Raw genomic sequence first — 14551 nt, 5'->3', positions numbered from 1 at the left:
AGGCTGCCTTAGCATCTTCTCTGAAGATCTGCTTGTCTGCCAGAATCCAAGATCAACCTGACGGCTTAGGGATTTCATTCTATGATCTGGAAATGCATGTTCCTTCTCCCCACCCCCCAGCCCCCAGGGGAGGAGGTGCCCCTCCCCATCTATCACACTGACCACACTCAGGGCTGATTTGGGGAGCATTTCAACCGGGCAGGGGCAGATGGCCTGGGGTACAGACTGCTGCGTTGTTTCTAATTTCTAGTGATGGGAGAATCCCAAAGGTGCTGGTGGTGCAGTCTGGAGAACTAGCCGTGCTTTCTGAAGCGTTTCAGCAGCCTTTGGAGGCAGCTTTGTGCGAGTGTTCCGTTTGTCTCTGTCCCTTGTTCTCATGCCAACCCCGACTCCTGCCTGACTGTGTGACTCTGTGCCCCATCTCTGTCCCTTCTTGGAGTTGTGCGGCATGGCAGGGACACCTTCCTCGTGGGCTGGGGGCACAGACAGTGAAGAGGGGAAAAGGGGCTGGGACAACCTGGCTGTTGGTGCCTGGCCACCACCTTTCTTTTCTGAAATCTACCCCTTTCTTTTTGCCTCTGCTTGCCTTTGCCTCTGGTTCCTTCCAATCCAGCTTACTGTCAAGCTGGGGTAGGCCCCTGCGAGAGGCGGACACCAGCCAGGCCTTTGGGAGGGCATCTGTTTCTGCTGATAAGTACCCCTGTCTTTCTCCTCCCCTTCAGAAGGGTGGCAATGTCCTTCCCCATGAGACGTGGAATTAAAACAGGGAACTGGGCTTTGGCAACTGCCCTTCTCACTGGCACGAGGCCTGCTCTGTCTCCATGGATTTTTCTCTTAGAGAGTCACTGTTGCCTGATTAAAAATGATTTCTTCTTGCAAAAGCAAATAAGGCCTTGCCCGGAGTCCACCCCTCAGATGAGATGGGAAGTTGGAACTCCAGGGGCCCAGAGTATAGTCAATAGGAAAAAAGATCCTGGGGTCTGAGAATTGATACCTGCGGGAAGTTTTAGAGCAGAGGGCTGCATGGAAGGAAAAACTGACACCAGCTGCCTTGGTCCTGTGGTTTACCTGTCTAGCCTGGTGAATGAGTCTTCTGGAGCTGAGGCCAGAAGCCTGAAATCAAGATATCAGCAGGATTCATTCCTTCTGAGGATCATGAGGAAAGGATCTGTCCCAGGCCTCTCTCCTGGGCTGTAGGTGTCTGTGTGTCTATGTGTCCAAATTACTCCTTTCTGTGTGGATATCAATTGTATCAGTCTACTTAGGCTGTTATAACAAAATACCACACACTACATGGCTTCAGCAACAGAAATTTATTTCCTCATGGTTCTAAAGGTTAGAAAAATCCAATATCAAGGTGCTATCAGTGGGGGATTTGGCGAGGGCTCTTCCTGGCTTGCAGATGGCTACATTCTGGCTGTGTCCTCACGTGCAGTGGGGACAGAGAGCTCTGGTGTCTCTGCTGCTTCTTATAAAGGCATCGGATTGGGGTTCCATTCTTGTGACCTCTTTTAACCTTTATCATCATCTCATAGACTCTATTTCCAAATACAGCCCTGCTGGAGGCTACATCTTCAGCGTAGGAATTTTGGAGGAGTTAGCCCATACAAGTGGTCATGTGGGATTAAGGCCCACATGAATGATCTCACTGTAGTTTGATTACGTCTGTAAAAACCCTATCTACAAATAAGGTCATATTCTGAGGTATTGGGCCTTAGGACTTCAACACATGAATTTTGGGGACTTTATCCCATGGCACTCAGGCTTTATCTGCTCCCTCTTCCTCAAAATCCATCAAAAAAGACAGTGGTGGCTCAAACACGTTCCCCTTCATTGACACTACTTGGTTTTCTGGGGGAAGAGATGGGCAGAGTTCCCTCGGGAGTGCCGTGTGCTGAGGCTGGATGTCCAGGGCACTCTCCTGTGCTTGGCCGCTCGACCTCCCCTCACAGCTGCCACTCTGATTCATCTGCAGGAGAGAAAGAACCATGGCATTCAGGTGGTCATGTCAGGTTTCCTCCAAGACATCTGAGCAAAGCCAGCAGACAACAAGAAGGGGCCCATTTTGGGAGGAGATGAGGTTGGGTTATGCAGGAAGGGTGGGGAAGGAGGAAGAAGGGAGTAAGAGGGAGATGATTTGTAATGAATCAGAGTCTCTTTCATTCCAAATTTGCTGTCACAGGCATAGAAAAAACCTTTTACCCCCTCTTTTCCATCATAATAGGATTATCCTAAAAACACTTCAAGTAAAAGAGGGCTGTTTTCTTAAATCTTTATTTAAAGTGTACGAAAATCAGAATATTCTTTTCCAAGTTAAGCACTGCTCATATCTTTACCATTCCCCCATCATTTCCTCTGGAGATGGAGAACATAGGCCTGTCTAATCACCAAGAGGTCTTCCCACCATGCTGAGGCTCTGAATCACAGAGCTGCAGGATGGGCCAGGGTGCTGGGGCTCTGTTTCTGTGTTCCTTTGGGCTGACCCACAGGCTACTGTCTTGACTCCCTGCTCCTGTCATCTCCTGGACCCCAGGCCTGTCCATGTTTCTTCCTCCATCTGTCAGCATTATGGTCCAAAGAGAGCCTGGGGATGGGAGTTAGAAGAACTCACTTTACTTTCCATCCAGTCTAGCTGGGTAAGGACAGAAAGGGAGAGGAAGCAGGTTTCATGCAGCTATTTTCCCTCTGCTTCCACTGCGCTGGCCAAAATCTATGGAGAATAGCTTCATCACGCTCTGTCTGTCTTTGTCTTAAAATCATAGACTCTGAGAGATGAAAGGGTCTTTGGAAAATATAGAGCTCATCTTGTTACTGGGTGGCTGGGTACTGAAGAGAGCCTTGCTGTCTATATCCAGGGACAGGGGCTGTGCTCTCTCTTTCCCTCCTAAGTAGCTTGACACATGGCTGGACAGCTTAAGGTGTTAGAGCATCTTTTACAATGCTGAGGAGGATCCTCCTTGTATTAGAGTGAGAAACAGAACCGATCAGATGTGTGTGTTCATGTGTGTGTATTTATGTAGTGTATAATAAAAGATTTATTATAAGGAATTGGTATACCTGATTGTGGAGGCTGACAAGTCCTGAGTCTGCAGGATAAATTAGCAAGCTGGAGATTGGGAAGAGCTGAGAATGTAAGTTCCCGTCTGAGGCTGAAGGTCTGAGAGCCAGGAGAGCTGATGGTGTAAGTTCCCGTCTGAAGGCTGAAGGTCTGAGAACCAGGAGAGTTGATGGTGTAAGTTCCCGTCTGAGGCTGAAGGTCTGAGAGCCAGGAGAGCTGATGGTGTAAGTTCCCGTCTGAAGGCTGAAGGTCAGAGAACCAGGAGAGCTGATGGTGTAAGTTCCAATCTGAAGGCTGAAGGTCTGAGAACCAGGAGAGTTGATGATGTAAGTTCCCGTCTGAGGCTGAAGGTCTGAGAGCCAGGAGAGCTGATGGTGTAAGTTCCCGTCTGAAGGCTGAAGGTCTGAGAGCCAGGAGAGCTGATGGTGTAAGTTCCAATCTGAAGGCTGAAGGTCTGAGAACCAGGAGAGTTGATGATGTAAGTTCCAGTCTGAGGCTGAAGGTCTGAGAGCCAGGAGAGCTGATGGTGTAAGTTCCAATCTGAAGGCTGAAGGTCTGAGAACCAGGAGAGCTGATGGTGTAAGTTCCAATCTGAAGGCTGAAGGTCTGAGAACCAGGAGAGTTGATGATGTAAGTTCCCGTCTGAGGCTGAAGGTCTGAGAGCCAGGAGAGCTGATGGTGTAAGTTCCCGTCTGAGGCTGAAGGTCTGAGAGCCAGGAGAGCTGATGGTGTAAGTTCCAGTCTGAGGCTGAAGGTGTGAGAGCCAGGAGAGCTGATGGTGTAAGTTCCAGTCTGAAGGCTGAAGGTCTGAGAACCAGGAGAGTTGATGATGTAAGTTCCCATCTGAAGGCTGAAGGTCTGAGAGCCAGGAGAGCTGATGGTGTAAGTTCCCATCTGAAGGCTGAAGGTCTGAGAGCCAGGAGAGCTGATGGTGTAAGTTCCCATCTGAAGGCTGAAGGTCTGAGAGCCAGGAGAGCTGATGGTGTAAGTTCCCGTCTGAAGGCTGAAGGTCTGAGAGCCAGGAGAGCTGATGGTGTAAGTTCCCGTCTGAAGGCTGACAGGCTTGAGGACTGGGAAGAACTGGTGTCTTAGTTCAAGTTCAAAACTGAGAAAGCTGATGTCCCAGTTCAAAGGCAGTCAGGCAGAGAGGAATTCTCTCTCTCTTTCTCAGGGTTCTACTCAGGCCTTCAAATGACTGGACGAGGCTGCCCACCCACAATGGGGAGGGAGGGCAACCTTCTTTACTCATTTACAGATTTAAATGCTAATGTGTTCCAGAAAAACCCTCACAGACACACCCAGAATAAGTTTTGACCAAATATTGGGCCCTCTGTCACTCAGTCAAGTTGATACATGAAATTAGCCATAACACTTCCTTTCTCCTATTCCCCAATTAGTCTGGCCCTCCTCATCTGGTCTTATAGGGGAGAAGGAGCACCCTTGTGGGGCCCAGAATGTTTGGCCCAGCCAACTGTTCCCAGCAGAGGACCTGAGTACCTTGTGTGGGACCCCTCCCATTCCCAACAGGTTGTCTCTCTCCACCACTCAACAGCCAGTGCCCCTGGCCTCAGCTGGGCAGGAGGCCCTGTGCCCTGCCCTCTCCCCCCAGCACATCTGTGTGTGGTGCTCAGTTGGCACAAATCAGGGCTGCTCTGTCCAGAGAGGGTGACACTGGTTGGCCTATGCTTGGATCTATCTCAGAGAAAACAACTGGCTCTCAGTATAAGGCTGCCCCCTCCCTGTCCCTTTCTGCTTCTTGGTAAATCATAGCAACAGTGACTGGGGCCAATAAGAACCATGTCCTGGGACTGATCTTTGGAGAAAGAAAGTAAGAAAGCTAATTCTCATCTCTGTTTCCCTTCCCTCCAGGGGGCCTCCAAATGGGAGAAAGGGGGCTGCCTACTAGATGCCAAGGCTATGCATGCTTCACATTCTTTAAGCTGCACAGACACCCCACATTAACCACAAGGACACTGATGGGTGGAGAGTTTGTGTCACAAGCAGAGTCACGTGGCAGCTAACTGAAGGACCCAGGATTTGAATCTGTCTTTGATTACTACACAACCCCTTTCTGCTGTGTCTTGGGATGTTATGTACCAGTGCAAGCTCTGGAAGCTGTATTGCCTAATGGTGGAGGGGCAATGACCAGGTTCAACACCATTCTAGAAAGCTGTATTGCCTAAGGGTGGAGGGGAAATGGTCAGGTTCAACATCATTCTAGGAAGCTGTATTGCCTAAGAGTGGAGGGGCAATGGTCAGGTTCAACATCATTCTAATAGGACCAATGTAGCTCTGTCCAGGTGGCCAGGGAGCTCAGCTGGCAGCCAGCATAGGGAGTCCTGCAAGTGTGACACTGCTGTGTCATCTATTGTAGATAGTAAATGAGGAAGAGGAGGAGATGGTCTTTAAGGGCTGCTTCCCCTAGATCTGGGAGCTTGGGGGTGAAAGCCTTTTGGCTGACATAGGAGGATCCCCAGAGCAGGCTGCCTTGAAGCTACTTCATTTATGCAGCGCTGAGGACAGGGAGAGCTGGAGGAATGGGAGGCCAGCTGCCCCAGAGTGCCTCACGGTCTGCACCCCCTCCCCCTCTACTGAGAGAGCAGGCAGGACCTTGCTGGCACAGGAGGTGCCCGTAGGAGCCTTTGCAAAGGCACAGCAGAAGGGGAGTCCACTTCCTGTTTGTTTGGGACATTGACAGTATATGTTCTGAAAAGGAAAAATAAAGGGGGGTTTTCAGATGGTCTTTGCACACATTCTGCCCTTGGTTTTCCTGTGGAGGGGACAGGCAGCACTCACGGGTGGGTTGAATGTTGGCCTGCAGGAGCAGGTGGGAGAAGTGGAGGAGCTGGCTTGTGTGGGACAAGGAGACCGAGGGGGTGGGGTGGGGACGGGTGATCTATACCCTGCCCAGAGAAGCTCCAGCTTGTCCAGAGAGAGATCCAGCTGACCTTTCTGGGCCCCCTCACTTCTCCTACAATGGACTCTCTAAAGGAATTGGTATCAATTTGGAGAGTTGTGGGGCTGGCAGGGTCTGAGGTTAATCACCTCAGTGCCCCTTGAATACCTGCAGTGACGGGGAACTCACTACCCTTCCAGGTGGCCTCTTTCATCTTTGCACAGATCCTTCCTGACCTGTCTGTCTTCTGGGAACGTCCATCCATTACCATTCCCAGGTCTCCTGAGCCCTGGAGCTTTTCTTTCCCTTGCTCGATGGCACTGCTGTCCGTTCCTCCTGCCCTCTGACCCTACATGTGGATTTTACAGGGAGCACCATGATACTCCTCTGAAATTCCTTGGTGTTGGTGTTCTTGTCGGCTCATTGCTCAGCTGGACTGTGAGCTGCCTTCAGCAGGGGCCAGGCTCTCTCTACCTGTTCTAGCCTGTGATCAGTACTAGGGGACTGAGCATATGGCAAGCGCTTGATCACTGCCTGGTGGAAAGAAGGAAGGAAGGAAGAAAGGAAAGGAGAATAGAAAGAGGCTCGCACCCATCTTTGACTATTAGATGAGGACTTCCTGCCCAGGTGGGGTTCCCTGTCACAGTCACTTGTTCCCATCTGATTGATGCTCTGGCATGGAGAACAGCTCCAGTTCCAGCCTTTGTGACTGCTAACCAAGCAATGTTGGGGAAGTTCTTTCTCAGAGCTCCAGTTTCCACTCTGTAAAAGGGAATAGTAATTACTCCCATCAGGTAGGACTATTGTGAAGACTGAATTGGACCAAGGGACATCAGGCCTTCTGTAAATGGGGTTTCCCAGAGGGATGAGGGGCAATGCTCAGGAACAGCCTCCGGGAACCGTGATCCCAACAGTCACAATGCCGTTATTACTTGATTAATTTCTATGTGTGCTAACCGCTGAGAAGGCCTTTACAGACATTGTTTCAGTAGATGGCTTATAAGGCGGGCAGTTTAGTGATGAGGAGACAGGTTCAGAACTATTAAGTGACTTGGAAACCCAGGATTTGAACCTAGATCCCTAATGGCCTCCAAGCCCAACTATTCTTTCCACTGCGTCAAGCTGTTTCCTGTTAAAGGGCCCGTATGGGTCAGAGGATTGGTGGGGGGAGGCTTGATGAATTGGGGATGAGGAGGGTGTTGTACTCAAAAACTCTAGAAGAGGCTCTAAATCCTGTGACTTTATCATTTTCCCACTTAATAGGGCAAAGCTCATTCTTTTCCTAGGTGGGTTTTTAAAATCTTCCTCTCCCCCTAAGTGACTCATTTGCAATTGGATTCAGGTCTGCTAGCCAGGCAGCAATTTCTTTCTAAGGAGCCAGGGATGGCTACATAAAGATGAGGGTTCACAGGAATGCTTAGTGGGGGGTGTGCTGGGGAGAGGGGTGTTGGAGAAACCAGGCAGAACAAGGCAAGGAAGATGTGGCTTTGAGGCAGTTACCAACTGATCATTTGACAAACTTTATTGAGCATTTACACGTGCCAGGAGCTGTGCTAAACCCCATGGGGTTGAAGAAACCACAGGCGCTGCTCCCCAGGAGCTTCCAGACTGGAGAGGAAGGCAGGATTCAAGGCAGATGGAAGCTCCTTCTGTTTTTGAACGGGCAGGAGAGCGGGGAGGAGGCTGGGAGGGGCTTTGTGCTGAGGAGAGAGGACTGGCTTTATTCAGGGGAAGGGGAGGGAGGGGGCAGCAACCTGGGGCCCTTTCTGGAATTCTCTACCCCAGCAGCTCCCTCAGGCCTGGTTCTCAGTTTAAGTCCAATAACTTTGGTCTCCAGTTGCCACCTGCCTGCCACGTTCCAACTCAATCATTCTGTGAAATTTGGAGCTGTAGCTAAAACGCCTTTGCCCTGTAACAGGATTTGCACAGCCTCCACAGCGGCCGCCACGTCGCTCATCACCTGCTGTTGTAATCTGCACCGCTAAGCCCTGGGCTAGAGGCAGAAAGCTTAGCTCGCCTTGCTGATTTGAGCTTGCTCTTCCTGGCATCAGAGCCCTATTTCAGGAAGGGGAGCTAATCCGCTCCCCCTCCAGCTCCGCACACAGAGACATTTCAAAGGAGATACACATGGCAGAGGGAGCTGTGCCTCCTTCCAGGAGGGCGTCTGAGAACCAGGCTCCCGCAGACCTAGGCAGCAGGAATTGTGGCTTGGGGTCTGTAAGTAAAACCACTCCTAGGGCCTTCTCCTGAAGGAGTTGGTGAGAGAGCTGACCGGATGATTTTCCTGAAGATTGTGTTTCATGGGTCAGCCTCAGTGTCCACGTGGCAGAGTCAGTCCCAGTAAAGGGAATCCCAGAGTGAGTTGTGAACAGGACTGAGTGTGCGCGTTTACTCATTGTACCTGGTTAAACACCTACCACCTTTTCTAAAATCATAATAATTGCAGATGTTTTTTGCCTTCTACTTCCATCTTAACACTTCATTCTTCAAAGAGCCAGAGCCTGGCTCAGCTAGGCAGTGTATGTGGCACAGAGTGGGCGTCCCTTACTGCCTGGTGCATGCCTGGATACTAGAACTCGAGCTCAGCTCTGTTTCAGGCACTGTGTGCTTTAACTTGGACAAAATGAGGATCTGATCACATGGGTATAAGGAGAAAAAAAAGCAAGCTGGAAAGAGAAGAGCATTGTCAACTCCTTGGAGACAGAAGCCATGCATCGCACACGCCCAGGCCTTCATTGAGAATGTATTTACTAACCTTGACACACATGCCTGGTGCTCTTCAGAGATGCTGGGGGGATAACAGTGGGGCATATAGACAAACATTCCTGCACCGGTTCTCATGGAAGGTCCTGGACAAAGACTGGGCAATCAACAGAATTTGGCTTAACCTAAGAAATAACTTTCTGAGCACTAAAACTGCCCAAGAAAACATCCTGCGGCCCTGTGAGGCAGGGAGCTCCTTGGAGCTGGAGTGGTTTGCACACAGGCCACACAGGCAGACCCTGAGGATGCGGAAGATGGATAGCAGATCCCAGCAATGCCCTGCCCATATGCCCCCTTCCTTATTTCTTCAGCACACCCTGGCTGGCTTCCAGCTGCTAGCACCTGTGTTTCTTTGCCCAAGAGCTTTCTCTGCTCCCAGAATCTATTTTGCTGCCTATTCAGCAAGCTGGAAGTGCCAGGGAATGAAAGCCCCGGGGAGCAGCCTTCAACAGGTGACTGGCTGTAGCTGGTCTACACATGTCCCAGCTCCCTCACCCCTTGAAGGGGATCACACTGAGCCACGTGTTCCCACAGTTTCCCAGAGTTTCCAGCAGGATTTCGCTTTGGTTCCCTACAGGGAAACTTGCTGGGTAATAACCCCTTCCTTGGCTGCCTTCTCTCCTCTGTGTCCCTTCCCACTTCCCTTCTGATATTTCCTGATTTCACCTCCAAAATGAATGATTTGCACTTGAGTCCTGGTCTCCTTGTCTGCTTCTGTGGGAGCCCATAGGAAGACGGGTATCCCTGCCCAATATGGGAGCTGGGACCTCTGCGATTCCTTCCTTCTATTTCTGACACTTGTGATCTGCCAGACTGTCTCAACTTCATGAATGGCATCCGATTCAACCCAGAACTTTGGCCCAGAGATGGGGCAAGCACACCTCTCACTCACATGGGGGAGCAGAGGATGCCAAACCTGCCTTCCTACCAGAGGAGGGGGTGCCTCGAAAGCAGTCTGGTGAGCTCCTGTGGGGTAAACCCCTTGCCACCTGTCCTCCTTCAGAGCAGAGCCCTTGCTTTGGGGTCAGAGTGCGCCATCAGAGCTTGTCAATATGGCCCTGCCTGGTCTGTGTCCCCTCAGCCTGTGCCAGTTCCAGCTAGGGCTGGGGCCCCAAATCCGTCACTGCCAAGTTCCCTCTGTTTCCTGCAGATGATGAGCCAGGGGCTGGCCAGGCCCTGTCTGAATGGCTTTTCTTTGCCTCTTATCCAGAGACAGCTCAGGGCACAGAACAGAGTAAGCAGTGAGCTGGGCTGATCGTGTGCCCCCCAATCAGGCCCAGCTCCAGAGGACACAGGGATGATAAAACCATGTTTTCTGGGTGGAGAGTAGAGGGGCATAGTTTGTTCTGTGGGCATGGGGGGCACTGTAATATGCAGCCCAGACCCCCCTTCAATGAAGAATTTGGTCACCAGCTGCTGAAACAGTCGTCAGCAGACAAACTTCAATGACCCACCTCTTCAGAAATGGCTTCAGCTGCAGAGAGCCACCTGCTCAAGCCTGTGCTCCTCCCAGGGTGGCCTCATCCATGACAGACTGACACAGAAATGAGGAGACCTGGCCATCCTGGTGGGATTCAGCATGGCTCCAAAGGGCCCTTCTAGGCTCTAGAGCTCCTGGAAGGCCAAGGCCATTTCTGGGCTGCATATAAGCTGGAGTATGCAGCTCCTCTCCCCCTGCCCTGGCTTACTTCCTTCCCTTTTTTCTCACTGGTGTGGATTCTGTGACATTCCTTAATACATACCCTGCTGGCAAAGCTCCATCTCAGAGGCTGCCCCAGGACCCCACCCTGTGACAATGGGATAGCATTCCTGACTGCACAGTTCAGCCTCTGAATCAGTCTGCCAAATTTTCTTCTTTTCCAAATTGTCACCTCTATAGCAAGCTCTCCCTACCTGAGAAAGAGTCATGGGCCAGGCCCAGGTCTTTCCCTGTGATCTCAGGAAGGGACATGTGTGGACAGGTGGAGGGAGTAGGTACTTGCTTCCCCCACGCCCCAGCCTCACACCTTCCCACAAGGCGAACTTGCCACCACAACCTCCAGCTGCTGCACAGACAAGATGGCGCAGTCATGGCCCCAAAGCTGGGTCTCCGGATCCGAGGTATATTCCTGCAGCTAGAACTGCAACGGGAGCTCGCTTTATTAGATCCCATTATAAATGCATGATTTGCCATCTCTGAAGATAAATGGGAAACTTAATGCAGAGGTGTCCTGTCTAGGGAAACTGGAGAGTTATGGATGTTAGCTTTGTAGCTTTATGAAAGCACTTTCTCATGGAAACCGAAATGACCAAGATGAGATTGAATTAGTATGTACTGGTATGAGCTTTTTCTCCCCCTATCTATCTTGATTTTTTCTTTTTAACGGAAAAGATTTGCCTCCTGTGTGAGCATTTGATAAAAATGCAAATCCCAAGTTTGGGTTTGGTAATTAGCAGGGTTGCCTCCTGGTGCTAAAGAGGCAGCTGCCCGGCTGGAACTGTCTGTGTGGGTGGAGAGAGAGGCGCCCTCTGCTGGCTTCCCTGGCGGGTGGTGTCTGCTCCTTCCCACCTGCTCGTTCCCACTGGGAGCCAGGTGTTCCCTCACCTGTCCTCGCAGAGTGCAGGTGGATTGGGCAGACTTTCTGTCCCAGCAGCTGGGCTCCTGGCCTCCTTGTCTGGGGACAGATGGGGTCTCTCATCCCACCCAGACCCCACCCTCTCTCACAGTGTTCCCCAGCCTGGGGGGGTAAAGGCTTTGTGCCAGCAGACAACACCATCCGATAAATGTTTTGATACCAAGTGCAGAGCTAGACACGGGGAACACAGAGATGGGGACGCTGAGGCTCCTGCTTTTAAGGAGATCAGTCTCATTGTGGGGAGAAATGAAGATAGAGATACTTTCCAAACCGTTTGATGAAACTTTCTGCCAAGAGAGAAACAGTCCGTATCTGTGCCATCGAGTGTTGTAGCTGCAGGCTTCCTGTGGCCCCATTGAAATAACTTGAGGATGGGGGTGTGGAGAGGGACTCCAGAGTTGGTTCTCCAGCCAGCACTTCTGGGATCTCAGGCAAATCGCTGTGGTTCAAGCCTCAGTTTCTTCTTCTGTAGAATGGGGTTATTATAATCTGCTCTGCCTGCCTACAATATTAGAACCAAGAGGCCTACAGTTCATCTGGCCCAACCTCCTCCCTCTACAGAGGAGGAAGCAGAGACCATGACCCGTCTGGTCTCATGGCTGGGGAGGTGCAGGATCAAGCCCCTCACTTCTTTTCCTGGCTTTTTGGCCCTAGCCATGTGTATGACTTATGAAAAGAAGAAGAAAGGTCTTTGGAAAGTCAAAACTGTCTAAGCCCTGGGCTTTCTGGCACCAGTTGGCTGGTGAAACCACCCACACTAGCCAGTGATGGGGTCTGGCCCCCACTTGAAGCTTAGAGGGCTAACTCAGAAGAGACCTTATTTGTGCCGCTAAACACTCTAGGCCCTGCACACACCCCTATGGTCAATATCTGCCCCAAATATCAGCATGATAAGATAATTCTAAGAGTTGAGCTGTAGGAAGAGGAGACAAAACAGTGTATGTGCCATGAAGTAAATCGAGACCCCCCGATTCCAGAGCCCTGAGTACTTCAGAGCCTCTCAGACACTTAAACAGGGTGGGGGCTGACCTCTCGGGTGCCTAAATCCCTATAAGATAGGGACTGGCTCACCCCAGTGTGGCTTCTAGAGCATTCTCTGGGTGACTTTGCAGAGATGGAGAACAGGAATCCCAGATGGAAAGAAAGTGGGGGACTCAATCCCAGGAGGCGTGTCAGCCCGGAAGAAGGATCGGAATAAAGCGCTGAGAGCTAGGATGGGAGCAGAGAGGGGCCAGAGCAGTTAGTCTCAGGTGGAGTCACTTGAAATCTAAAACACAGATTAAACAGTCTTCTTTCTACGATGCTGAGCACCCGGCCAATCCCAGGTCCCCTGGAGGGGGCTCATGTAGGGGTACAGAGTGTCCCATGGGAAGGGACACCCTGGGCTGCCTCTGTTCACCCATCAGCCTGGGCTGAGGTCTGCAGGCCCTATCTCTGCTCCCACCAGCTCTGCCAAGGCCCACCAGCCCCATGGTTGCCTTCATTTCTTACTCTTTCCAGTAAGCTCTTAGTGCTGGAGGAGGCTGCTTCCCCTGTAATAGGAGTACTTTTATGCCTCTTGCCTACTGGTTCCTTTGAGCATGGAGAGGGTGATATCTTGCCTCATGAGATGTGCGGCTTCCTCCCAATTCTGTCTTCTAAGTCTCCTTCTGGCTGCAGCAAAAACAGAGCTGGAAGAGCCTTAGGGATGACTTCAACCCTCTCCCTCCCCATCCCCAATGGACACAGGAGAGACTGAGGTCCCAGGAAGGTGACTTGCCCAAACTTACACCATTAGTCAGCAGCAAGGTTGGAACTGAGTTAGTCCTTCATTCCACAGTTTTTAAATCAATGCCTAGTATGTGCCAGGAACTGAGCCAGCCAAGGGGATGTTGCAGACGGAGAGGAAATGGTCTATGTTCAAGGACTTTGCCTGGGCACGGGGGAAGATGAATATACAGTCCTAGAGTTTGACAAGTGGGATGAAGGAAAATATGAGAGCGAAATGCAGAGCGGGGGAGATCACTCTCCAGAGTGGGTGTCTGGAAGCAACACGTGAACTTAGAAATACAGGATGGGCGGGGACCAGGCAAGGAGTTGTTTTGAGTGTTTTGGGTGGAGGGAACCGACTACACAAAAACCCTGAGTAGGGAAGTTTGGTGTGCTCAGAGAAATACGCCACCATCACCATCCAAAGCCAGTGTGGCTGGGCAGGTGCGAGAGAAAGGGGCAGGCGATCAGGGTGCAGAGGGTCAAGGCAAGGCCACGGGGCAGGCTTTCCTACCCAAGTCAAGCACCTTGGATTTTGTTCCCCTTTTCACCACACTGTCTCAGTGTCACGGCTGAGTTTTTTTTTTTTTTTTTTTGAGACAAAGTCTCACTAAGTCACTCTCAGTAGAGTGCCATGGCGTCACAGCTCACAGCAACCTCAAACTCTTGGACTTAAGCAATTCTCTGGCTTTAGCCTCCCAAGTAGCAGGGACTACTGGCACTAGTCACAACACTGTATTTTGTTGCAGTTGTCATTGTTGTATAGCTGACCTGGGCCACCAGGCTCAGTGTATGTGACTGGCACCATAACCACTGTGCTATGAGCTGCAAGGCACAGCTGACTTTGTTTAGATGGCACAGTGTAGGGAAAGGCCAAAGGCAGACCACAGCATCTAGGAAGGCCAGGGACTTAGCAGGGGTGAGGAGAGTGCTCCTGAGACACAGGCAGGCATGGGGCAGGATGCTGGTAAAGCTGCACTTGACCAAGGGAGGGGACCCCCAAGGGGGCACAAGCACCTGGGGGAGGGGCCCTGATGCTGGCACACAAGCCATCAGGTGGCAACCAAGAGGGAAACGGACCAAAGGGAACTAGGTGCACCCAATGACTGGGGCCAACAGGGATGGTCCAACCAGCCAGGGCCTTAGAACCAGATGGAAGAGGCCAGACTTGAATCTGAGGCTGTGCCAAGCAAATCTTTGACTGAGCTGAGTTCCTCAAATGCTGCCCTTGTCCCTAAGAGTCCTGGCCTGACTCTAAACAGCAGGCGTGGTGTGTATCACGCTGACACACCTATTATCTGGGAGATGGGCTGCAGAAGATGCAAAGATTCCTCATGAGGAAGCAGCAAGGGAGGAGATTGGGTATGTGGGGTGTGGGTCTCCCTTCAGCTTGGATGGAGCAGGGAGGGTCTGCCATTCCTCCCTGGAGTCTGATTCCTGTGGCCCTGGCTGTGGAGGTCTGAGACCATA

At 51.2% G+C, this 14551-nt stretch overlaps 1 protein-coding gene across 1 annotated transcript; it reads right to left on the bottom strand.

The window, feature by feature from the left end:
• Positions 1 to 1306: 1306 nt before the first annotated feature.
• On the bottom strand, positions 1307 to 10668 carry LOC128588852 (uncharacterized). The gene is made up of 3 exons (XM_053595617.1): positions 10611 to 10668; positions 3058 to 4128; positions 1307 to 1969 (listed from the first exon to the last, which is right to left on the bottom strand). Exons 1-3 carry the CDS (start codon positions 10666 to 10668, stop codon positions 1947 to 1949), a joined length of 1152 nt encoding a protein of 383 aa, XP_053451592.1. The 3' UTR covers positions 1307 to 1946.
• Positions 10669 to 14551: the final 3883 nt, after the last annotated feature.

This window comes from Nycticebus coucang, chromosome 6 (genome assembly GCF_027406575.1).
Source record: "Nycticebus coucang isolate mNycCou1 chromosome 6, mNycCou1.pri, whole genome shotgun sequence".
In the NCBI taxonomy this organism is placed as follows: domain Eukaryota; kingdom Metazoa; phylum Chordata; class Mammalia; order Primates; family Lorisidae; genus Nycticebus; species Nycticebus coucang.
This window is presented reverse-complemented; position numbering and strand designations above follow the sequence as displayed.